General features: G+C 38.0%; 1 protein-coding gene across 3 annotated transcripts in view; it reads left to right on the top strand.

Moving 5' to 3' along the window:
• Nucleotides 1-26,451, top strand: part of LOC131037183 (pentatricopeptide repeat-containing protein At2g15820, chloroplastic) — a 95,111-nt gene that overhangs the window by 61,907 nt on the left and 6,753 nt on the right. Inside the window, exons 1-2 of one of the 3 annotated variants that reach the window (XM_057969253.2) lie at nucleotides 6,802-6,845; nucleotides 7,229-9,844. In XM_057969253.2, the coding sequence (XP_057825236.2) occupies nucleotides 7,241-9,154 (1,914 nt within the window). In that variant the 5' untranslated portion in view covers nucleotides 6,802-6,845; nucleotides 7,229-7,240 and the 3' untranslated portion in view covers nucleotides 9,155-9,844. Of the gene's footprint in view, nucleotides 1-6,801; nucleotides 6,846-7,228; nucleotides 9,845-26,451 lie in introns of those variants that run through there. The other 2 variants (XR_009104184.2, XM_057969252.2) reach the window with 2 other exon arrangements.

The raw sequence follows: 26,451 nt of genomic DNA, 5'->3' as shown, positions 1-26,451 counted from the left end.
ATATTTTGTTCTTCTTGACGACCTTTCCATCAATCAATGTTTGCTTAGGAATCCCCATTAGTGCTTTTAGGCATGGAATTGTTAAGTCTTGATAGATATGCGCATCTTCCCATGAATTGTCCACAGTCTCAAGCTAGTTCAGGATAGCAAGGATTCTCCAGTAAAAGTGAGCCAAGTCTTCAATAAATTTACCAGCTGAAGTGAAGACGTCCTCAACCCACTCCTTAGAGCACTAAGCCCTTTTCCTTATTTCTTGAATCCCATTAATGAATTCCTTGGGAAGAGAAGAGGGAGGAACAAAGGATTGATCTTCTTCTTTGAATGGATGCCTCAAGCACCACACATATTCGCACAAGGCTTTGTTCTCACTCTTCAACTTCTTATTCTTCTCTTCCATTCTTTTCATTTGCTCCTTTAGGTGTAAGGAAGATTCATCAAATTCTTCCACCTCTTGTGCCTTAGAGGCACGCCCTAAGTCGACTGTTGTGATCTCATATTCATTAGGTGTAATCTCATTCCCGTCTTTGTCGACTCTAGGGACAATTAGGTGTAATGTCCTAGATCTTAACTCACCCCTTGTAACTTTGGAGAATTTCCTAGCTGCCTTCTTCTCTACTAGCCTGTCTATCTTGTTTAAAAGTTCTTCAAGTTCCTGTGTAGGATCAGTCTCCTCTGGCTCTCTTCTCATTCTTTCCTTCAGCCAATCTAGAGTGGCTGCTTCCTGATCCTGAATTTCCATTTGTACCTGTTCCCGTGAAACTTCTTCAAAAGTTCCTAAGTCTCCAAGATTTGTTTCCATGAAACAATCTTGATCTTGCTCTTTTGGATTATTAGGAAGTTGCTATCTTTGACTCCTCCGCTAAACAGGCTTGTGGGAGGCACTAATACTAAGAATATCTTGTGCTTGTGTAGTGTCAAGATCATCTTCCTGCGACTAGTTTCTTGTAACTCCTTCTGGGAACATTTCAACTTCATGCACATTGGAAGAGCTAGCAGGTGACTATCCTTGTTCTATCCTTGGCCTCTCCTGTTGCGGCTCTTCCGACTGAACCTCTTTTCTCTTTGCTTGTGAACTCCCAGGAATGCTTTTCTCCTTCCTACGTTCTGTTCTTTCTTGCGGAATTTCATCTTCCCTAACCTAGGCTCCTAATGATCCTTTCATCGCCTCGCAATGGGATTCCAAGTCTCCCATCAGTTGGTAAGTCAAGCAGTTATTCTTAGCTTTAACTTTGCTATATGCCGTTCAACCCAGTGCCTAGTGAATTTCAGGACTGGCCTACTTGGGACTTCTAAATCATCAATTTCCAGCTCTGACAAGTTTGGTGCCTGAATAGCCCTATCCTTCTCGTTTTCATACACTAGTTGAACATTGTTTTCATCTTCTTCAACTTGATTTGGCACTTGAATAACTTCACAAAGTCTTATCAAATTGAGAGGCAACCTGGAAAACATTCTCTTTCTAAGTTCGAAGTTGTCCTTGGTGTTGGCCCAGTAATCTTCCAATTGAAACTTATGTTTATATTTTACTCCAGCAACCATCTTGATTTTATTGTATGGATCAAAGAATGTCCTTGTAGTATGAGATGCTAAGTGATAGAATAATATTTCATCAATTGACTTTTCTGCTAGCACCAATGTTGGACACATTTCCTCTTTATCTCCTATGACAATTGGGAATTCAAGTGACAACTTCTTCGTCTTCTTCTTCTGAATTTTGTCATAGGTGGTTAACTATTTGGTAACCTCCAACAACACCATCTTGTCTGTTGGATATCTCAGAAGCTTATATGGCTGATCAACAAATCCTTGAACCCGTATATAAGTGAATTTCGGAAATTGGATGTACCAGGTTCCTTACTTCTTTCCTACTTCCTCGCCTCCCGTGACAACCTTGTATGAAGTCCTCCTTGCAATAATCTGGTGATGTGCATTGTGAATGTGTCGCTTGCCATCTTGAAAGAAGTAGTTTCATACAAGTGCAGCTGTGGATAACACTCGTGAACTTTTAGTTGTCCTAGTTCGCATCCCGTGGGTCCTTTGCCTAGCAATCCATTGAACTTGCCCATTTTGGCCAGCGAGTAAACAACATATGAGCTCAAATAGAAAGATTGAGATTGCCTTAAGTTCTTCAGCTATTGGTCCAAGTTGTGGCTGATTATTTTCACCCAATCTATCACTCTTTCACCTTCCATTACTTCACCAACAAAGTAAAAGATCCACAATTCAAACATGAAGGCCTGCGGACATCCCATGACTCTGCTAAGCATCAGCACAAGATTGGCATACTCTTGTTTAAAATCCATGTTGGTGATCTTCTTTGGCAACTTGGAAATATGAGGTTTTGGCCTTTGCATCCACACCTTATTAATTATTCCAGCACAACTTTCAAAGCCAACGTCATAAATTAGTGTTGCTCTTTCTTTTCTCTTGTATGTCATAGACTGGTATGCTGGAATTCCAAAAGTCTCTCCAATCGTTTTAGGTGTGAGGTTGGCCAAGAGCTTGCCATCAGGTGCCAGAATCGCCCTTCCTTCTGCATTGTAATGATTTGCACATTCTATAATCAGCTCTGGACACTAGATGGCAGGAGGGAAGCCAACAACTGCAACAATCCCACTTTTGACAATCTTTGTGGCAATGGCTGACAAAGCACGTCCTTCTATTCCATATACTCTTCTCCTGAATTCTCCTAGCTTGAAAGTTCCTAGGTTGGTGTCGCTAACTTCTCTCCACTTCGAAATATTCTTTGATTCCAGAAGAAATCCTCTTTGCTCATTCTTGATTTGCGCCTACGGGGAGGTATTTGTAGCCTTGTTGGATTTTGCCATTCCTCCAAAGACCAGAACTTGAAAAATAATAAAGCTTTGCTTCTGAATTTTCTCCACTTCTATCTAGCTTCCAATTTCTACAAAAACCATTGTGAGAAATGAATTCCAAACTGCTAAGTAAATAAAAGTCTCCTATAAAGTTGCTAAGTTGGTGAGGGGATAAAATTAGCAATTGCATTAATTCTCTTCAATCTTGCGTCATGTTTCCTTCAATAACTCGCCGTGCAAGTGGACCGCGCCTTCATCTTGAGTTCAAAAAATGGAACCTTCTATAATTTTCCTAGTTTTGTGTCATACTACGGAATATTCCCTTTACATGTTGCCAGATCATTCTTATGAAAATCTTTCCATTCCAGGCGCATAATAGATACTTTGGAAGATTTTCTTGCCTTGGGAGAATTTTAACAACTTTTTCACTTCTGAAGGAATCCTGAATGTCTAGAATTCTAGGAGAGAGAAAATCTTTCTAGAGAGATTTTGTCTTGAAGGAAATTTTCTTGTGTTCTCGTGCACATCTTGTCTTGGAGAGAGATTTTCTTGACCATTGACCATTTTTTCATGCCTAAGGAATTTTGTCCTATTCGAAGGCTTGGAGAGAGAAAATCCCCACACTTAGCCAAAAAACTTTTGTGCCTTGAAATTGTTCACCTTGGGCGCATTTCTACCTTGAGGAAGGAATTTTTGTTGAGGATGAAAAATCCTCCTTCACATGATTTCTATGTTCTTCCTCTGTCCTTGGGCATAGTTTTGATAAGGTGAAGGAATTTTTGAATTTTGAACTTTTCCTTCTTGCTTTGATTTCCACTTTCCATCTTGGAACTTGGGTGCAATACAACTGGGGGGGAGGAATTTGGGAAAATTGGTGAATTCCTTCTTGAATTGAGTTTGGTGCCCAACTCTTGCTTGGAGCGCATTTGGCATGTAGGGGAGGAATTTTTGATGTTTGGAGAAATTCCTCCTTGACTGGATTCTAGCGCCCATTACCTGTCTAGAAGTATACTTTGAAGGAAGTGAAGGATTTTGAACAAAGTGAAAAATTCCTCCTTGACTAGCATTTGGCGCTTTGCTTCTTCCTGGAGCACATTTTGGTATAGAGGAAGGAATTTCTTGAGTTTTGCATTTTCCTCCTTGGCATCATTTTGGCACCCAAACCTCTACTAGAGCGCATTTCTTAGGTGGTGGAGGAATTTCCTCTTGAAGGAAAATTCCACCTCAACATGTTTTTAGTGCCCAAACTCTTCTTGGAGCGCATTTTGGGAGGTGTGAAGGATTTTGAGGAATTTTGGAAATTCCTCCTTAACTTGAATTCGGCACCGACTCCCTTCTTGGAGCGCACTTTGCCTATGGTGAAGGAATTTTGTTAAGTTTTGAACTTTCCTCTTTGCCTTGGATTTTGAGCTCATCATCTAGACTTGAATGCCATTTTTGGGTTGAGGAGGATTTCTCAGGTGAAGGAAGACTTTCTTGCCTTAGAGTAGATTTTTCATTGTTTTTGCCATTTCAGGAAAGAATTCCAAACACCCCCAAATTTTTGATCAATTGCCTGCTTTTTCAACTTTCCAGATTTGGAATTTGGATTTTCCCGAATGCTTTGCCCATTGCTCAAGATAGACCTGCCAAAAATAGACTTTCTAAAAATAGTAAGTACTTCCAAGCATCAAATTAGGGCAAACCGGGATAGGGTGACACTTACTAAAAATAGACAGTTCTAAAAATAGGAAGTTTGTTAAAACGCAAAATTAGGCCAATCCAAGATGCAGTGAAACTTACTAAAAATAGTAAGTGTTCAGAATTCGCTCAAATTTCATTTTTTTGTTCAAATTTGTCAAAACCCTAGGAAACTAACCTCAAATCTAGGTTTGAAGGGTAAAAACCCTAAAATAGACAAAACAAGCTCCAAACTTAGTCAAATTTACTCAACACACTTGTAGACTTGACCAAATTTCGCCAATACACTTGGGGACTTGGGGAGGTCGAAGAACTGCTGCTAAAAGACCCAAATGACCATGACTAAAAGGCTAAGTGGACCAAAAATGTAGGGGGTCCCCATTTGGAATGGGGTGATGTGTGATTAGGTCACAATAGAACCCCCTTGGGGAAGCACACAATGGGATGGATTTTTCCGTTCATCTTATATACTATTAAACATTATACCTACGAAACTCGGGGACGCGTCCCCTACTTGAAAACCCCCGTCCCAATCCTGGGGACGTTTCGGGGACGGCCAGGGGACGTCCCCACCCCCGTCCCCAAATTGTCAGAATTTTGAGGGGACGTCCCTGAAGCGGGGGGACGACTGTGGATGGCTGGGGACAGATTGGGGACAGCTAGACGTCCCCCACATCTAGAGCTAGGGAAAAATATTAAAAAAAAAGTCATATTTTCAATTTTTTTTTAATTTTTCTAACATGGGCCCTCTATATTGAAAAAATTTAAAAAATGACTATCAATTTTTTTATTATTGAATTTGAATAGTTATGAAATCAAAATACGACTATCTATATTTTATTATTTTTCTAACATGGGCCCTTTATCAAAAATTAAAAGGCAACATTAAATTTATTAATTCATATCAAATATTTATAATTTTAAACTAATTCATATTATAAATTTTAAAATTTATAAATAGAAAATAAATTAAATAATAAAATATTAAATAATAAATATTATACTTTGCTTTTTAGTATTTACTTAGTACTATTTTGATTTCCATATCGCAATTGACAATGAAACAATATGGCAGCAGTGTGGCCTTTGGGCATTTTGTATGTTATTTCTTTAATATCTATAATGATATGCATATTGATAATGTGAATGAATTGAAATTCTGAATTATGAGTGCATATTGAGTATTGAGTCTATTGATAATGTTGTATGTTCGATGTTTGCATTCTAAAATGTTTTCATAGTATCATACACATGCTATATCCATATTTTCATATGAATATAATGTATAGATGCATGCTTTATCCATGTTTTCATATGAACATTTAGAATTTTCCTATATATTTTAAATTTTCCCTATATTTTATATAGCCGTCCCCTTTGCCGTCCCCCCCCATCCCCAAATTTGGCAAAAAAAATTGCTGTCCCGGAAACTCGTCCCCTTGTCCCCCCATCCCCCCGTCCCAGAAACTTGGGGTAACATAGCATTATACTCCAAGGTTTTGTCCTCATGACCAAGGTTAGTGGTAAACTCAAACGCTACTCCACCTATACATGATATATATTCTAACCTCAGTTTCTGTTTTCCTTCTATGCTTTGCATGTCTGGCAGTCTCTATTTCCATGCTTACCTCCATTATGATGGTCCTTCTGTTTCATTTTCTTTATTTGGATTATTGGACTAAATTCATTCTAACAGTTTGTGCAATCATAAAGGAGTGCATTTAGTAGCATGACACACAAAGTATAAAAAAATGGCAGTAAGAAACCAAGTTAATCAGAGTAGAGGAAAAACGTAGGTGGAATTAAATAGAAAACTCTATGCATGGATAGAAGACTCAGTCCTTTTTGATTTTCCATTGACCTTTATTGTTATTGCCATCTTCCGTGGAATTTCCTGTGCTTGCTGGCTATCTGAAAATTTGAGTATAAATAACTCAAATTTATGTCTTCTAAGGCTTCATTGGCCTAATTTAATTATTGATTAGGTCCATAATTTATTATTGTGTCTGGTTTAGGGGCGTAATTGGAGCTAGGGGATTTAATTTGCTAGCTTCTTTGGTCTTTTGTCCAATGATAAAAATATATTGAAATGCAAAACAAAGAAAACCCAGCCACATTGAAAAGGTTGAAGGGGTTTAAGAGTCCTTATCAGTTATCTATCCAAATTTGCTTTTTCAATATTACAATTTTGTAGATCTTTTTTGAAATTCCAGTCTCAACTTTTATATTTGACCAATCTCATTACTCAAATTTGATTAAGAATGCAAATATGGTAACTTAGATCTATTTGTGGCTTCCATTTACAGATCCCAAGGCACAAAATTGAAGCAATTTAGCTGGAAAATTTAGGTTTGTCTCAGCTCACTCTCGACTTCTCATATTACCCTCCAAACTTAAAATTTGTATATTGCAGTTTTTGACTGCATTCATTTGGTTGTTTGTAAACATTTTTTCTAATATGATGTATGTGATATGCCATTTCTGTGGTACTGATACCATGTTCAAGGAATAGTTTGTTAATTAGTCGTGGTACTTTATATGATTAATTATTTGGGAATTAACGTTATTATCTTTTGGAATACCTCATTGTGAGCATGCTTGTGGAATATCCTGTTTTCCGTACTGTTTCTTTGGTTTATTATACATTTCCTTAACTGGGAGTAATATTGTTACTATTTAAAATATTAATTGGGGCATGTACCTGCCTCTTTATATTTCCTTGTGCTTCTTAGGTGTATGAATGGATGAGTAAGCAAGAGTGGTATGAGTTTGACCTTGGCTTTGCAACTAAATTGGCAGACTTTCTGGGGAAAGATATGAAAGTTGGAAGATGCCGTGATGTGTTTGACAATATAATTAATCGGGACCACATTCCTTGTGAATCTACATTTATAATTCTTACAATGGCTTACATTGAAGCAGGAGATAAAGGATCTGTTCATGAAGCCTTTAATATATACAATCAAATGGTTCAGCTTGGAGGCTATCAGCCTAGTCCCAGTTTACAGAAATCTCTTTTCAAGGCTCTTTTACATGGAACTGGAGGAACTGCCAAACATTATTTAAAGCAGGCAGAAGCTATATTTCAAAATATGCAAGCAGCAGGGTATAAGATAAAAAAAGAAATATATGAAGGCTTGGTATGGCTACACAGTTATCAGGACTGCATAGATCGTGAAAGAATTCAATTTCTAAGGAATAATATGAAAGAGTCGGGAATCAAGGAAAGTGGAGATTTTTTGATCTCAATTCTCAGGGTTTGCTCCAAATGTACAGATGTAAAAGAGGCAGAAAGCACTTGGGCAATGCTCCTTAACACTAGATATAAATTAACTTCTCATCCTTTCGTGTATCGCATGGAAGTTTATGCTAAGGCTGGACAGCCCATGAAGTGTATAGAGATTTTCAAAGACATGCAGGAGAAAGGGGTCCCTATGAGTGTGATTGCGTATGAGAAAATTATTCGGGTATTATCAAATGTTCAAGAAAAAGAGTATGCTGAAAATTATATGAAGCAATTTGAGGATAGTGGTCTGAAGCCTTTGCAGTCATCCTATGTTGACTTGATGCAAATGTATATGTCCTTGCGGATGTACAATAAAGTGGAATCCACTTTTTCTCGAAGTATAACAAAGTGTCGACCCAAATGGATAGCATATGATTTATATCTTGAATCTCTGATCAAATGTGGTGAGCTGGAAAAGGCCGAGGAAGTTTTTACAGGTTTGCAAAAGGATAGTGCAATGGGTGTCAAAGGAAAAACATGCAACATTATGTTAGAAGGCTATGTCAATGCTGGTCAAGAAGCAAAGATACAACATTTGTATGATCAGATGTGCAATAGAAAATATAATATTGATCCCTCATTGATGGAAAGAATCAAACATTCTATTGGTATGGTAAACGAAGACATTAATAGGTGTCTCAGCTTGACACTTACTGCAGAGCAACGGGAAATTGTAACTGCCATATTATTGTCTGGTGCCATGTTAGAGTCACATGATAAAAACAAGACCTTTGAACTTCATTTTGAGTTCAATAAAAAACTTGAGTTCTGTGATATTTTGAAAACAAATTTATATGCCATATTTTTTGAATGGTTAAAATCTCTGGATCAATTGAATATTCAAGTTGAGGAGGTGTCAAGGCATTTTTCTACTGTCAATCATCGTAGTTTTCGATTTTATGCTGACCATTTCAGACCAGGCGGGAAGATGGCAGTTCCACGGCTTATACACTGTTGGTTATCTCCTCGTACTTTAGCATACTGGTACATGTATGGAGGACGGAAGAGTGCATCTGGATATATTGTCTTTTATGGAATGAGCTACAGGGTCGAAGAGTGTGAAATTATTGCAAAGGCCTTAAAAGCAAAGTCAATAAATTGTGTCATAAAGAGGTGCAGAAAGCTCTTTCAAATAAGATGTCAAGGTAAGGATGCAATGCGTCTTTGGAAGTTGATGGAGCCATACATATTGGATGGGTTGAAAGAGGTATTAAAACCTGAAGATGGATTTGCTGAAGGTGAAGCTCGAACAGAAGGGATTGATTTTGAATCAGAGGATGAGTATAACAATGACAGTTCTAGTTCAAGTAGTGATACCAAAGTTCAGAAAGGGATTGAAGAAATTGCAATAGTGTCCAAAATGTACACATAGAAAGTGGAAAGAGAATTAACCTTTTTGGATAAAGAAGTTAGCAACCAGATCACATTCCTAAAATCTACAAGGTGCAGCAATACTTTTCAAAGAGAGAGCAGTAAACCGTGACATGAGTAAACAGAAACATGCCATTTCATCTCTTTTACAATCATTTTAGTGTAGCAGGAACCAGTTGTGATGAGTGCAGTCATACAGCAAATTTGGATAATTACATGTGACCTTAAATTTTGATATAAGCTACCTGTAGTGCTGCTTCCGCAACGGGTTATATCTGTTTCTACTGTGACTATTTTTGTCCTTTCCATCCTGGTGCAAGATCTGGTGTCATTATTTTGGTATATCTCTAAACAGGCACAATTTTCAACAATATGTGATTGTTGTATAAGGATCTCATTTTACCATGCTTCCACACCTACGGTAACTATTGGGTGTTGATTTGTGCACCCATTTCGGCAATGAATGCAACCTAAGAATTTGTCAGCAGTCAAATATGGCACCCTATATGGTAAGGTTACTATGAAGCCTACTGTAGGTTGTGATTGTAGGTTGTGTTGGTTACAGCAACGGTCTTAAAGTACATCCTTAAGATAATGTGGAGATTTCTCATCCTTACGTTGGAAATATTGCATCATAGTAAGGTTTAGTTAATAGATAATAATATGGAGCATATCACTTAAATATATTTTACATCACCTTCACTATAATTTATATTAGAATGTTAATTAGGTTGATAAGATAATAATGGGTTGTATGTTACATCTGTATAAATTAGTTGGTTGTAGGTAGTTATGTGTACCAGCTCCCCTATGTATAAGATCAATTTTTTGGCTGATCAATAGAGTATTGAAATTTAACCATTTTAATGCATTCTTTATTATGTCAATAATGTAAACCAAAAATACGTAGGCAGGTTTTTGTACGTCTGTTGAAGTGTACTTTTTGCCAAGACCGCATCATTAGGATAATAAAGGTTGAATGGTTTTCTTTGTAATAAGAAAACTAATTGTTTCTGTTGAAACCAGAATATATTGTACAAAATTGCGGGAACTATAGTCTAGAAAATTGCAGAAAGTAGGATATGCTAATACTGACTCAGATAAATTAGACCAAGATCGCTAGAATCACTGTCCATTTTCAAATTGTCATAAATGATATTTGTTTTATCTCCTGATAGATCAGTGAAAGACCTTGCAAAACCGAGAATTTGTGCTGTACTGAAACACCAATAATTTGTAAGTCATGAGATTCGTATCTTGAATTCCTGTTAGGTGAGATACAGACTGATAAAGTACAAAATTTCTAAATAGAACTTCACTCAATGCATGATTCTGCTGTGATATAAAACCCACAAATTTCAAATATAAGCCAATGTAAGCTTATGATGGAGCTCACTGCTGCTGACATCTGAAGGACATTTTGCATGTATATCGTAACCTGTAAAACCTTGTGTTTTGTCAAAACTAATTGTTACTAATGGGGCTGTGTTTCCTCTTATCACTAATCACAGGGATGCATGATTCTGTAGAGAATGGAAATCAGTGTCCATGGAGCTATACAGATTGGAAACTAATTATAAGTGCGGACCCATATCTTCGGATGTCCTACCTTTTGTCAGCATATCTATCGGTAATATTAAAAAATGATAAACTAAGATTAACTAATCTATTTCTAATTAATTAGAATGGTTCTTTTCCTTTCAGACTTAGATTAAAACAAAATGAACAATAAATCTTATTTTTAGATTCTAAATTAAAAAATAACGAGGATGAAGTTGCACAGTAAGTGTAATGCCCTTCACATTTGCATCCTTGATTTGTAGATCTTGGCTTCATTTTTCGACTATGTATAAGGTGTGCATAGATTGTGCTCGTGCGTGTTACTGAAGCAATAACCAGTGAGGAGGGACCTCAAGGAGATCAGCCCAACCGGTCAGCAAGAGTAAACACAACGGAAACATACAGACATGATGGAGGCAATGTAGAACATATAGTTTTATTGCATGAAATCATGTCAATGTAGAACATATAGTTTTATTGCATGAAATTTGATTACATCCAACTGATAACAACTGGGTTACAACATATTGGCTCACAAGCTTGGTAGAATAGGTCACACTGGGACCTTGAATCGAAAGATCTATCTTCTAGGCATAGTCTATTTCTGATTGATTTTAATTGGTCTTCAATTGATTCTTATTGATTTCATTCTAAAGTACGATTACAAATATATATATTGATCCAAAGGATCCAGTCGGCCCAAAAGGGATCAAAACCCAAAGAACAAGATCTAATGTGCAAAATGAACAAGGTCGGTCTTCGCCAAGAGATTCCTTTGGAAAATCCAAAGGATGAAACATAAAAGGTCGGCCACACGCCAAGAAATATCGAGATCAACGCTCAAGGCTCTACAAGCTTCGGAATGGGTTCCGGTAGATCACCAAAATAGGTCTCAGGCAACCGGTAACAAGGGAACTGGTAACAAGAAACTGTCATGAAAACCGGTAGCGATATCTTGCCGGAAAGTGATCCAAATGAGATGTGGTTTGAAAGCAAGAAAGATGATCAAGTCTTAAAGTAGAATCCAACTCCACAGGATCCGGCGAGCCAAAACCGGGACATGCAGAAATGAACACTAAAACTGCAAACAAAAAACAAAACATAAAATAAAATGTTTTTGGTTGATGCAAGATTGCTGAGAATCAGGGATGCTCCTGCATCAGACATTCGGAGTTAATAAAAAAATGAGCCTCTCACTTTGCTAGGGTCAGAGGGAAACCAAGGTGGTCTACCTCTGCTTGAGAAATCCAAGATGAATCTTCAACTAGTCTGCTCTTCCACTTCACAAGATATTCTTTGTATTGACTTTTTCGAGTAGTATGCCCAATCTTACTGTCCAAAATCTCTTCAATCTGATCTGGTTCCTTCCGGGATAATTGTTTCTCAAGGTCTGCAACACCGTCCTCACTGAATTCTGATTCATGGTACTCATGAAGATCTGCAATGTTGAATATAGGTGAAATACTTAGACTATCCGTTAGCTCTACTTCATATGCATTTCCAGAACTGAACTTCCTCAAAATCTTACAGTGTCCAAACTTCTTCATCTGCAACTTATTTTAAGTTCCAATCGGGAATCTCTCTTTTCTCAAGTATACCATCACTTCATCACCAACTTCAAATTCCTTATCTCTCCTCTTCTCATTTGCCTTCTCCTTATATTTGCTATTCATGTCTTCCAAATTTTGTTTAACCTAAATATGCAATGCTTCCATGTGATCTGCAAAATCTTCTGCTTCTAAGCTCTTATGGTCTTCACTGCTAATGTCTCTCAATTCTACTATTCCTCTAGGATGCACTCCGGTAACAATCTCAAAAGGTGTTTTTCCGGTGCTTCTATTCACTAAATTGTTATAGGCAAACTCTGCTTGTGCAAGGATCAAATTCCAACTTCTGGTTTTATCTCCCACTAAACATCTCAATAAGTTTCCCAAACTCCGGTTAACTACTCTAGTCTGTCCATCAGTCTGTGGATGAAAAGTAGAATTGAACTTCAAATCTGTCTTCATCTTCTTCCAAAGTGTTCTAAAAAAATAGCCAACAAACTTAGTATCTTTGTTTGAAACTATGCTCTTAGGTAATCCATGCTTTCACCACCTCCTTGAAAAATAGGTCTGCTACATGCAATGCATCTGATGTCTTCTTACAAGGTATGAAATGAGTAATCTTTGAAAATATATCCACTACCACAAATATAGAACCATTCCCTCTCGATGTCTTAAGCAATTCAAGTACAAAATCCATGCTTATATCCTCCCAAGGTCTTATCGGTACTATCAAAGGTTTATACAATCCCACATTCTGACTACTACCTTTTGCAACTCGGCAAACTCTACAACTCTGCACATATCTCTTAATATCCTTATGAATCTGGGGCCAAAAGTATTGCTCACTCACCAATGCAACTATTTTATCAATGCCAAAATGTCCAGCTAAACCTCCACTATGCTTCTCTTTTATCAGATTCTCTCTTATGGAACTCTTAGGTATGCATAACTGAACTCCCTTGAATAACATCCCATCCTGAATGAAATAATCCAACCATTTGCTTCTATCAACCTGTTGACGTGTTTTTTAAGCACTTGCAAACACAGAATAAAATACCTAAAGGTACCTTATCCTCTCTTGAATAAAGTCTCTGAATGCTGAAGATGTCGCGAAAAGGATCAATCAGGATGACTTCAAGGTTCTTTGCTGTAGGATCTCTACGTGTGGATAAGCTCTTTGTGGTATGATGTGATTTGCTAGAATCACAAGGGGACTTACACTCAATGACTTGAACGTCTGATTTGCTAGAATCACAAGTCCTACTAACTAACTAGAAAACAAACAAATGGCAAAAGATACAAGGTTCAGGAAGTCTACTCTACTACCTAGAATGCGAGAAGATGGATGAATGACTAGGTGGAGTCCTACTGGTTGGGTCTCACCATCAGGGTAAACAATTCAACACCAACTCAGTGCGATCTTCTAAGGGATGCTTCCAATATGTTCAAATCGTACACTATCTGACAATGATCACCATTCAAGATAATGCATGAACAATGGATGTGTAACGACTTAAGATTAAGCTCATTTTATTCCAGTTGACCACGCAAGGCGCACTTACCATCAGCAAGAGGCTAGTGGTTTGGATTAGACGGATTCCACATAGGTGCATTCAACAATTTCCTTCATTCGATCTAATCATCTACCATCTAGAATTGAAGATTCAACAAGAAACCATGCATATTGCAAGAAACGACACACTTCACCATTACTTCAATGAAAATGGAGTTTGTTTACAATCTATGGCAACAATTTCTTGCCTTGTCCTCCTATTCTACTCTAATTGCTATTCTATCAACTGACTAACTATTCACTACCTACCTTCTATTTTCTATCTCTCTTCTATTAGCTTTTACAAATGAAGAGTCGGGGCTTATATAGTGCCCTTAATACAATTCAATGGCTAAGATCAATTTGAGATCAATGGCCAAGATTCTACAATGAAAACCCTAATTAGGGTTTGTTACAACAAACTTAATGCTGACCAATGAAATAATTGTATTAATTGGACACATGTCTTCTCTGGAATATTCGACCAATGGATAGCTGGGGTAGGTACATCGAAGTTTGTGCCACCTCCCATGAGTTAGGTACATTGAATCTGGACATGTTGAGGTGGACCACACCGACTGGAGAAGTGACGACTGGGATGCCACCTTGTCTGACACTTGGTTGATGCCAATTTGATGATGCTGAGAAGCTAGCTTTAATTAAGTCTTCTGAAACTATCTGCTTCTTCAACAAACCCTTGCTTTGACTTCTTTTGTCTTTGATGTGCAGGATGATGATGTACCTCGCCTTGGAATGCTGGATTTGGAAGAGGCTATTCCTGATGATGCTTGACCGAAGAAGGTCGTCCTTGTCGATGCTAGACTAGAGGAAATCATCTTTGTCCTGGACTGGATCTTCTTTGATGAGAGCCTGCCGACTTGTAGATACTCCAACCTTTGGAGTCGCCATCTTGATACCTCCTCTTGAGTACTAAACTCTAAGAAATGATGCAAAAAATGGATTTCGCTAGGCAAAGTTTAGATCAAAGCCCTCTCTTGGATGAATTGCGCCTCCTCTAGCTTCAAAAGAATAAATTCCACCCTCCTTAGTCTCCAAACTTAGCAAAATTTTGCCTTCAATCCTCTGGATTTCGCTCCTCAAATTGCTCCTCAATTTCGCACTTTAGAAGGGATGAATGAATGATTTGAACTTGAAACAATGCCTCCCTATTATATAGAGCGTTCACCTTCTTTTTCCCCAAGGCCGACCTGACAAAAAGGGTAAAACATAAATAAAAAACCTTTAAGAAGGAGGCCGACTTAACAATAAAGGCAAAATAATGACTATTAAGCGCTCAACTTGTATATTCTTTTTTTAATTTTAAAATTAATTTTAGTGCCTCCAAGGTGGATTTTTTAATTATTTCAAGGCTTAAAATTAATTTATTAAATGCAAAATGTTTTAATTAATGCGCATTTAATTCAACCTTCCAAATGTTTCGAACTTGGCAAATTTGGTGAAATTTCGTGCAAACTGGAGAATATCAACGTTTGATCAAGGTTGAATGATAGGTTTGCTAATGATTTCGCCCTGGACCCTCTCCAAGGGTCAGGAGCGATTTTCCAAATTTAGCTCAAAATTGACTTTTTTCAAAGCTCAGAATTTCTTCAAGGTATCTCAAATAGGTTTTCTTACTGAATTCTAGACTTAGCTCTATCCAACTTAGGAGAAAAAATGTGATTTTGGTGTTTTTCGCCCTGGACCCTCTCCAAGGGTCAGAAGTGATTTTTGCAACTTTGACTAAAAATCCTCACTTCCTCATCTAAAAACTTCTTTACCAAGCAAAATCATGTTTATGCCTCCAAACTAAGCAAGAAAATCCTCTTTCCAAATTTTTCACCCTGGACCCTCAGCAAGGGTCAGGAGTGATTTTGCAAATCTAGGCTCAATCCATCATCATTTTTCGTTGAAACTTCATTCATCACTAGGCAAAGGTCTTCTTCTTTCACTCTATCCAAGCTTGGTTCGTTCCTGTAAGGAAAAATAGGGAATTTTCAAATTTTCGCCCTGGACCCTCAACAAGGGTCAGGAGCGAATTTTAGGTTTTAGGCCAATTTTCAAATCCTTTCATCTTCAAATCACTTCCATGGCATAAAACATCATGTCCTTCTCCCATCCAAGTCATAAAAACCAAAATCCAATCTTGAAATGCAAGGAAAATAGGAGGATTTGAATTTTTCGCCCTGGACCCTCAGCAAGGGTCGGGAGCGAATTTGCCTTTGGGCATCAAAATTTTCATTTTTAACCATCCAACCCAACTTCAAGGCAATTCAAATGTCATTTCACACCCATGCCTAGGCTTAGCTTTGCTCACTTCTGGAGGAAAAAATCCAATCTTAGGTTTTTCGCCCTGGGCCCTCAGCAAGGGTCAGGAGCGATTTTTGCTTATCCAGCTTGTTTGCTTCTTGTTCGCCATCCAAATTATCTTCAAAGGGTAAAACATGCCTTTTCACATCCATTCCAATCATAGAACATCATTTTGACTTTGCAAAAAAGGTGTTTTTGAGAATTTCGCCCTGGGCCTTCAGAGAGGGTCAGGAGCGAATTTTGTAATATTGACCAAAATGCTTCACTTTCCACCTTAAAACCTCTTTGACATTCCAAAACTAAGCAAAAACATCCCCCATAAAATTTTTGCCATGGACCCTCAGTAAGGGTCAGGAGCGAATTTTGTGTTTTCAACAAAATCCTTCACTTTTTCAAAATGACACTTTCTCAGGTGGGTAAAGGGAGATGTCCTTGTTTCATCTATGTCCAAAACTTGACTTTTTTCCATGCAAGATGAGAGCTATTCAAAATTTCGCCCTGGGCCCTCAGCAAGGGTCAAGAGCAAATTTGCTTTTATTGCCAAAAATTCATCAATTTGCAAGCGTCCAAACCTTTGAATGATGTTCAACCTTCCTTCCAGGAGACCCTGCACATAAAAATTTAGCCAAAATTAGTGACAAATAGGCTCAAATAAGATTTTCGCTCTGGACCCTCAGCAAGGGTCAGGAGCGAAATTCACAATCTAGGCTAAACTGCTCAATCTTCAAGTTTCAAATCACTTCACAGGGCAAGGTAAGATTGTTTTCAAGGCCAGGAACAAGGTTTCAAGCTCAAACAAGGTGGCAAATGAAGTTTATAATGAATTTCGCTCTGGACCCTCAGCAAGGGTCAGGAGCGAAATTCCTAATCTTGGCCAAAATTCATCATTTTCTTCAAGGTTTTCAATCAATTCCAAAGTCCAAACAAAATGCTTTGCAAATCGAAATTTGGTCAAATAAGGCAAGAAATGAGTCCTAGATTGATTTTCACCTTGGACCCTCTAGAAGGGTCAGGGGCAAGATTTGCTTTGGACCTCCTGAGAGGGTCAGGAGCGAAATTCGCCTTGGACCCTCAGGAAGGGTCAGGAGCGAAATTCGCCTTGGACCCTCAGGAAGGGTCAGGAGCGAAATTTGTGGGGTCAGGAGCGAAATTTGACTTTTTTGAACTCTCTGTCAGGATAATTTTATGGAATATAACATTTAAGAAGGAAATGTCACTTATACTTTAAGTTATATTCCATATATACTTTCAGGATGTTTGAGAGTGGTTTCAGACCTCCAGGAGCTATATTGCAAAATCTAGTTTTTGGAGGTTTTTCAGTTTCCAGACTTAGTCAAATTTTAGGATCAAGACATTCCAGAGTTAGCCAAATTTCAGGATCAGGACTTTCAGACTTAGTCAAATTTCAGGACCAGGACATTCAGACTTAGCCAAATTTTAGGATCAGGACTTTCAGACTTCATCACTTATCAACTTGACCTCACTCAAGCAGAACCTGCTATCCAAGTGATCCCCTTGGCAACACTTGAAAGCTAAAGGCTAACAGACAAAACCCTAAAAGACCAAAACAAAAAAAACCCTAGAAAGCAAAAAGGCAGGGGTCCCCATTTGCAATGGGGCGATGTGTGAAATGGTCACAACACAACCATAACCAGTTCTCTACATGCTTTCCAAGGTTCTGCCAAATCAGGGTCTTCATCATACAAGGTCTTCAAATCTTCAAAACCTAATACTATCACTCTCATCTCTATCAGCAAATTCCTTCTCCTACTCAATGCATCAACAACTTTGTTAGATTTCTCACTTCTATGCTTCAACACAAAGGTCTAACTCTGTAAGAATTCTACCCATCTCACATGTCTCTGATTCAACTTACTCTAACTGTTCAAATATTGCAAAGCTTGATGATCTGTATACAACACAAACTCCTTAGGCAACACGTAGTGTCTCCATTTCTTCAAGGCTTGAATTATGGCATAAAATTCTTGATCATACACTGAATATCTCTTCCGAGCATCATTCAATTTCTCACTGAAATAGGCTACTGCTCTCCCTTCTTGACTCAAGACTACTCCTATTGTTGTTCCACTTGCATCACAATCCACTTGAAATACCTTATTGAAATTCGGTAAAGCTAACATAGGCTGCTCAGTCACTTTCTGCTTCAACAATTCAAAACCCTTGTTTGCTCTGGCAGTCCACTTGAATTCCTTCCGATCTCCTCTCATGGTTTCAGACATAGAGTTACAAACTGAATTGAAATTTTTGATAAATTTACGATAAAAACTAGCCAAACCATGAAATGATCTTACCTCTCCAATGCTTTCCGGTGTAGGTCACTCAACAATGGCTCTCAGTTTCTCAGGGTCCATCTTCAAACCATCCTCATATATCACAAAGCCCAAATAGACTAACTCATCCTTCACGAAAGTACACTTCTTGATATTGATCAGCAACTTTTCTTCTCTCAACCTCTGCAAAACTTGTTTTAACTACAACAAATGTTCCTCTTTTGTTCTACTGAAAAACAGAATGTCATCCATATACACAATAACAAACTTACCTAAGAATTTCTTTAATACCTCATTCACCAGCCTCATGAAAGTACTCGATGCATTAGTCAATCCAAAAGGCATCACCAACCATTCATATAGTCCTTCATTTGTCTTAAATGTTGTTTTCCACTCATCACCTTCTCTGGTCCTGATATGATGATATCCACTCTTCAAATCTATCTTTATAAAGTATTTTGCTCCACTCAAACAATACATTTTGTCATCCATTATAGGCAAAGGAAATCGGTATTTCACTGTGATCTTGTTTATTGCTCTTGAATTGATACACATCCTCCATTCTCTATTCTTCTTAGGTGCTAATACTGTTGGTACTGCACAAGGGCTCAGACTTTCCCTGATCAAACCTTTCTTCAACAACTCCTACACTTGTCTATTCAGTTCTTCATTCTCTACCGGTGTCAACCGGTGTGCAGCTTTGTTAGGCAAACTAGCTCTGGGGACCAAGTCCATGCAATGACTAATACTTCTAATAGGTGGCAATCCATCAGGTACATTATCTGAAATGATGTCCTCATATTCTGTCAACAAATCTCTTATCTCTGCCATATGTTCTCCTTCTGGTTCCGGTCTCTCGGTCTTCTTAGGAATTCAGACAAAACACACATTCTCATGTCTCAGTCCATCCATGAATTTTCTTCCATCTACTAGACAGATTCTGGTTTTTGTACAGACTTCACTCTTCAAAGGTTCCTCCAAAGGTAACAAGGTTTGCTTCATCCCAGTGGCCACAATAGTGTATGTATTCTTCCTCCCATCATATATTGCCTATCTATCAAACTGTCAAGGTCTTCCCAATAAAAGATGACAAATATCCATAGGCATAATATTACACAAAACTTCATCATGATAATTCCCAATTTTCAATTTTATTAAACATTGTTCACTTACTAACAACTTATGTACATCTTGAATCCATGCTATCTGATAAGGCTTAGGGTGTTTCAATCTCTCCAATTTCAACTTATTCACCATCTCTTTTGAAACAAGATTATCTGAACTACCACTATCAATAACAACTTTACAACACTTACCGGATACCTTACATCTGGTCTTGAACAGGTTCTTCCTTTGCAAGGGTTCTTCATCTCCTTCGGTATGACACAAAGCTCTCCTCATCATCAATAGTTCTCTATCTTCCGGTTTATTGTTTGATCCGGTGGGGTTTCTTTCCACCACTGCTGCTCTTCTGGTAGCCTCTGTCTTCTTACATTCAAATGCACAGTGTCCTTCTCCTCCACATTTAAAAGCAGGTTCCTCTAAATGTCCTCTTGTCTTGTCTTCCAAAGTTCTCATTCCGGTAACCATCCGGTAGAAATTTATATTATCCTTCCAGTATGAATTACCTTCTTTGCTCACTTCCTTGTCCTTGTTTTGATCTCTACTGGTTCCTCTTCCTTCGGTATATCCTCTTCCTCCTTGAAATCTTCCTCCGATAAACCTTCCACCTCTACCTCTCTGTCTCTGCTCATTTCTTTTATTCAATTTCTCTTTAGCCTTTAGTGCATACTGGTAAGCCTCTTCAACACTCTCCAATTTGATCATACTGAGTTCATCTTGTATAGACATCTGCAATCTGTTCAAATATCTTGCAATGTCTTCAACTTCATCATCAACATGCCCGGATTTAATGTTCAACTTGTAAAATGCTTCGGTGTACTCCTTCACACTAGACTCTTTTTGTCTCAGATTCTGCAACTTCCGGATAAAATCCACTTGATAATTCGTTGGGACAAACTTTGATTTTAACTTGGCAATCGTCCTATCCCATGTCTTAATCTTTTCTTTACCTCTTCTTTGTCTATCAACTTGCAAGTGCTCCCACCAAAGAGATGCATGACCTTTCAACCGGGTACAGACATATTTCACCTTCCTCTCTTCTGCAGTGTTTTCAAAATCAAAATACTTCTCCATCTCTGAGATCCAATCCATCAATTCATCTGAATCTAACTTCCCATCATATTCTGGTGGGGTAAAATGAGGTTTAGTGTTTGCCCTACTCAAAACCCTTAAAAACCTTTCTTCATCTGGATCAACTGCTGATAGGTTCACTTGCTCTGCTGAGGCTTCTTCTCCTTCATCTTCGCTCACATCCTCAATATGTCGGCCTCTTCTCTGGGTTGTCTCCACGGCTTCTAACAGGGCTGCTATTTCTCGCAACATCTCCATCACAACAGGGTTTGCATTCCCACACACTCCACCATTCCTAATTCCTCTTCGCACCATTGATTCACGCTAGTCCCTTGGAATTGCAGGTCGGATCCGCAATCCGCCACCCTACAACAAAATTCAGGACACGCAACCTCTAAAACGAAACTTCACTCTGATACCACTTGAAGCAGTCACCGGTGAGGAGGGACCTCAAGGAGATCAATCCAACCGGCCAGCAAGAGTAAACACAATAGAAACATATAGACATGATGGAGGCAATGCAGAACAAATAGTTTTATTGCACAAAATTTGATTACATCCAACCAGTAACAATCAGGTTACAACATACCGACTCACAGGCCTGGTAGAATAGGTCACACTGGGACCTTGAATCAAAAGATCTATCTTCTGGGCACAATATATCTTTGATTGATTCTAATTGATCTTCAATTGATTTTGATTGATTGCATTCTAAAGCATGATTACAAATATATATATCGATCCAAAGGATCCAGTCGAGCCAAAAGGGATCAAAACCTAAAGAACAAGACCTAACGTGCAAAATGAACAAGGTCAGCCTCCACCAAGAGATTCCTTTGGAAAATCCAAAGGATGAAACATAGAAGGTTGGACACACGCCAAGAAACATCGAGATCAACGCTCAAGGCTCCACAAGCTTCAGAATGGGTTTCGGTTAATCACCAGAATAGGTCTCAGGCAACCGGTAACAAGGAAACTAGTAACAAGAAACTGTCATGGAAACCAGTAGTGATATCTTGTCGGAAAGTGATCCAAATGAGATGCGGTTTGAAAGCAAGAAAGATGATCAAGTCTTCGAGTAGAATCCAACTCCATAGGATCTGATGAGCCAAAACCAGGACACACAAAAAGGAACACTGAAACTGCAAACATAGAACAAAACAGAAAAGAAAATGTTTTTGGTTGATGCAAGATTGCTGTGAACCGGGGACGCTCCTGCATCAGTTACCTTGGGTGTTGAAAGGTGTTTCAGCTTCATTGTTCTCTTTGTGTTTTTTACTGTGGTTGTTGTTCTTTCTCTGAGTGGCATGTTTATGAAAAGAACACAAAAAATACTGAGAGGAAGGCTAAATCAATATTTTAAACTTTTAAGAAATAGAAGCACATAAAAGTAAGAAGAGCAAACAACAAAACACAAACTCCAAATTTTATGTGGAAAACCCTTTCGGGTAAAAAACTAGGGCACACAAAAAGATATGATTAACTGAACTTGGGCACCAATCCAAAATACATGAGTGAGCACCAGCTCTCAAACAGCTAAGGCACCAACCTTAGTTTGAGCACCAACTCAAAAAGATAGACTGAAACCTGAAGCAATTCTGACAAGTTCTTACTAAGCCATTAGTAGTCAAATCATTAGCTCAATCAATATACTCCAAAGCTCTTATTACCTCCAGCACTATCACTCTCTTCTTTAGACTTAAATGCAGCTTCCAAATCCCACAATACACATCCACCACGCTTCTTCCTACATTGTTCTCCTCATTGCAAGCTCATGCCCATAAATTCCCTCACTTTGAAATAGCAAAATAATACCACTCAAAAAAAATGTGGAAAACACTATCCATCAAAACATTAGCTTTGCACAGTCGTCCTTTTAGACTACTCTAACAAGAAAATATTCACAAAATATATTACGTCCCAATCTGGTTTGTGTCAACTCGAAGATATTAAGACGAATCCTAAGTATCATCTCCCCTTCTTCTTAGACGAACTCCCACGATAATAAAACATCTACCAGGGGTTCAATAATTCCCACATCAACGGGTATCGCCTCAAATTTTTGAAAACATCACCCACAGTTTAATTCGAACTTCACAAATCATTTTTTATTCCGATTTTCCTTGTTTTTAAAAAGATATGTCATCATCCATAAAGCATCAAGGGGATTCACATAGGCCTTTTTACCCAATCATGGCGTTCATTAATCACACACTACTCACGATGAAAAAACGTTTTTATATCTATCAAACTCTAACTATGCCATTTTTCTTTTAATCCATTCAACAACTCACGATAGACTTAGAAAAACAATACAACAACTTCCCATTTCTGTAGATACTCAATGTGGTAACTATGTTGGTTCTTCCACAAACCACAACAACCTGAAACCCAAATGCGTTTGTAAAATACTCAAACTCATTACATAATAATAATAAGAATAAATTTTGTAGTCAGAGGCAAAAGGAACAATTCTACGTTTCAAACCAATGATGAACTCAAGCTTTTCAGTTAAACTCATGTCATGCGACCACTCCACGATTTAGCAAAAATCATTCTTCACACACAAAAGGCAAATAAAATCTCCCAAAGAATAACACCAGGTGCAAGTGTAAGTCGATCAAACCCATTCACTTCCACCTCATCCAAAGCGTGCCAACATATTTGTTAATAAAAAATGTTTCATCATCTAAAATTCTTTAGGAAGAAAAAGAAAGTAACACATCACCAACTTAGTCCTATTTTTTGCAGAAAAGAATGTAGAAAAAATCTGCCAAGTTAGAAAAAAAAATCGTTACAATAAAACCATCCCAAGATTGGGTGGGAAATTTATTCGAACAAACTTAAAGAAAAGACGATATTGAATTCAATATCTTATATGTTGTGCTCCCTAACATAGAAAATTAACGGAGACAGATGACTTGGATAGGCAACTAACTCAAGCTGATACCCATGAAGCTTAACCACTAACAACCAACTAGCGCAACCTAACAACCAAGCAACTCAATTCAATTTTCAATTACTTTAAGTAATCCTTCAGAAAATGTACAACCTTAACTATCATCTTTTGACATCAATGACAAAATATGCAACAAACTCCCTCTTTGTCATTGATGGCAACTCCATTTGCAACTAGCCTAAAACGAATATTTCTTTTAAACAATGTTGCTCCCCTTGAATTACTACTTCCCCTTTGACATCAATGACTAATTTCAATCTGCAAAACTTAAATGGGGTATTAAATATGACAATAAACACTCCCATTGAGTTAGACCAACACTTTAGAAATGGAGTGAAATCATTGCTCTTTTGTCTAAAAAATTTGAACGTCTCCTTTGGTAGAGGCTTTGTAAACAAATCTACAATCTGTTATTTAATAGACACATTTTGACTTAACTTGCTGATTACTAACATGTTCTCTCAAAGAATGATACTTAATGGGAATATGTTTAGTCCTAGAGTGCATAATTGGATTCTTATAAATGTTAATAGCATTCGTAATTTCACAAAAGATAGATATAGGATTATCATACTCTACCTTTATGTCCTTCAATGTTTTTTCCATCCAAAGAACCTGTGTACAACATGACATTGTTACAATATACTCTGCTTCAACTGTAGACAATGAGGTAAAAGCTTGTTTTTCACTCAACCATGAAATAAGAGAGTAGCCTAGAAAGAAAGCATCATTACTCATGCTCTTTCTATCAACAACTGAACCACTCCAATGTGCATCAGTATAAGCTGTAAGCGTAAAGTCATTACCTTTAAGATACCATAAACCATAATCCATAGTAACCTTTAGATACTTGAAGATCCTCTTAATTGCCTGGACATGAGTATTCTTAGGAGTAGCTTGAAATCTAGTAGCATAACCAACAACTTGCATAAGGGTCTAGTAGCTATAACATATAACAAACTTCCTACCATAGACTTGTAAAATGTTCGATTAACATTTGAAGACACATCATCTTTACTCAGCTGACATCTTGTCACCATATGAGTGCTTACAGAATTACGACTCCATTCTAAAGCTTTTCAACATCTCTCCAATATACTTTGTTTGAGAGATAAAAATACCTTTATCTGATTGATGAATTTGTAAGCCAAGGAAGAAAGACAACTCACCCAACATGGACATTTCAAACTCTTTCTTCATATTGGTAGCAAACACTTCACTCATTTCTACACGATCATTACCAAAAATAAGATCATCAACATAAACTACAATAATTAGCATGTGTTTACCTTCTTTAACATATAGGTTGTTGTCCGCTATCCCTCTTTTGAATCCTTGTTGTTATAGGTAACTGTCAAGTTTGTCATACCAAGCATGTGGGATTTGTTTAAGGCCACAAAGTGCCATTTTCAACTTATAAACATGGGTCTTGTTTAAGGTCACAAAATGCCATTTTCAACTTATAAACATAGTTCTGATTTTCTGATAAAAGAAACTCATCTGGCTGCTCTCTATACATTTCTCCATTCAAATTACCATTGAAAAAAATAAATATGACATCCATTTGAAAAAATCTTAAAGCCTTTAAAAGAAGAAAAAGCTAAGAACTATTGGATCATTGCTACTGCTAGGATATGTTGTTGTTGTCGATGTCAATATATTCCTGTGATTTGCTCCAGTGTTTGCTGATTGGGAAGATCTTATGATCCGGTTTGCAGTGTTGTTTTGTTGATCACTGTTTTGCAGAGTTCAATATTTCCTCCGGTATATTCCGGTGTAATCAGATCTTGTGTTTGTTGCCGGGAATAATCATTATGTTATGTTGTCATATTATGTTTATGTTATCGTCAGTAATAATGAGTTATGGCGGTCAGTTAGTTAGTCGTCCCAAAGGGCAATTGGACGCAACGGTTGGTCGCACCCCTTCGGGTATTATATATTGCGTACCTTTCCTTCGTAGTGGCATATTAGTTGTATCAGATGTAATATTATAAGCACTTGATGTACATGGATTGTTGAATTAATACAGAGACTGGTTATTTAATATATTTCCATTATGTTATGTGCATTTACTTTCTGCGTTTAATCGTTCACCCGAGAGGGCAAACATTTGACGTCGTTGCCTAGATGTACTTGAGAACGGAAGACACGGATGGCGCACAGACACGATGGGCCTACCCGTCGGTGAGATGAACCCAAAGGCCGACGACACGCCCACGAAACAATCGGCGAAGGGGAAATTGAACCCTATAGTAATCCCGACACAATATTGAGATAAATTGTGGCCGAAAGGAAAAATAATAAAAGTTTTTTTTTTGTGTACATGGCGTGCGCTTGCTATGTATGGAAGTGATTTATGCTCGATGTATTAAATAAAGATAGAAATAAAAAAGCAAAAACGGATGAGTGGGAGGCCGTGCAGAGGGCCTTGATTATGGAGCAGCGAGTACAACAGAGACAGAGGCTGAGGCAACTTGTCGAAGGACGACCTGCCTAAAGGTGGCTCGAGGGGAACCAAGGAGGTGTCACGGAGGGTGCAGAAGCCGACGAAAATTTCTACGCATCGCCAAAACACCGTAGGGTGCGGAGCCATGAAGAGTTTCTGGAGGAAACAAGGTTAAGGAGAGATCTAGTCGAAGAGACTCGGGATTGGTTCAGAAACTTATTCCTTACACCACAAAGTGAGGATCACCAAAGGGAGCCAGAAGTGGGCACGGGTGACAACGAAGGGAAGGATAACCATACGATAGGTGCCACACTCGGCAGGCAAAACACTATACCTCCAGTCACCCATGCAGGACACACCACCGACACCGGAGGAAGCGACACAGGGGCACAGACACAGCCACAACCACCTCCAGGAAGATGACCCCCATCGATGGGGAGTAA

The sequence above is a fragment of the Cryptomeria japonica genome, chromosome 9 (genome assembly GCF_030272615.1).
Source record: "Cryptomeria japonica chromosome 9, Sugi_1.0, whole genome shotgun sequence".
Lineage (NCBI taxonomy): Eukaryota > Viridiplantae > Streptophyta > Pinopsida > Cupressales > Cupressaceae > Cryptomeria > Cryptomeria japonica.
Note: the sequence above shows the minus strand (reverse complement) of the source record. Positions and strands in the feature narration are given on the sequence as shown.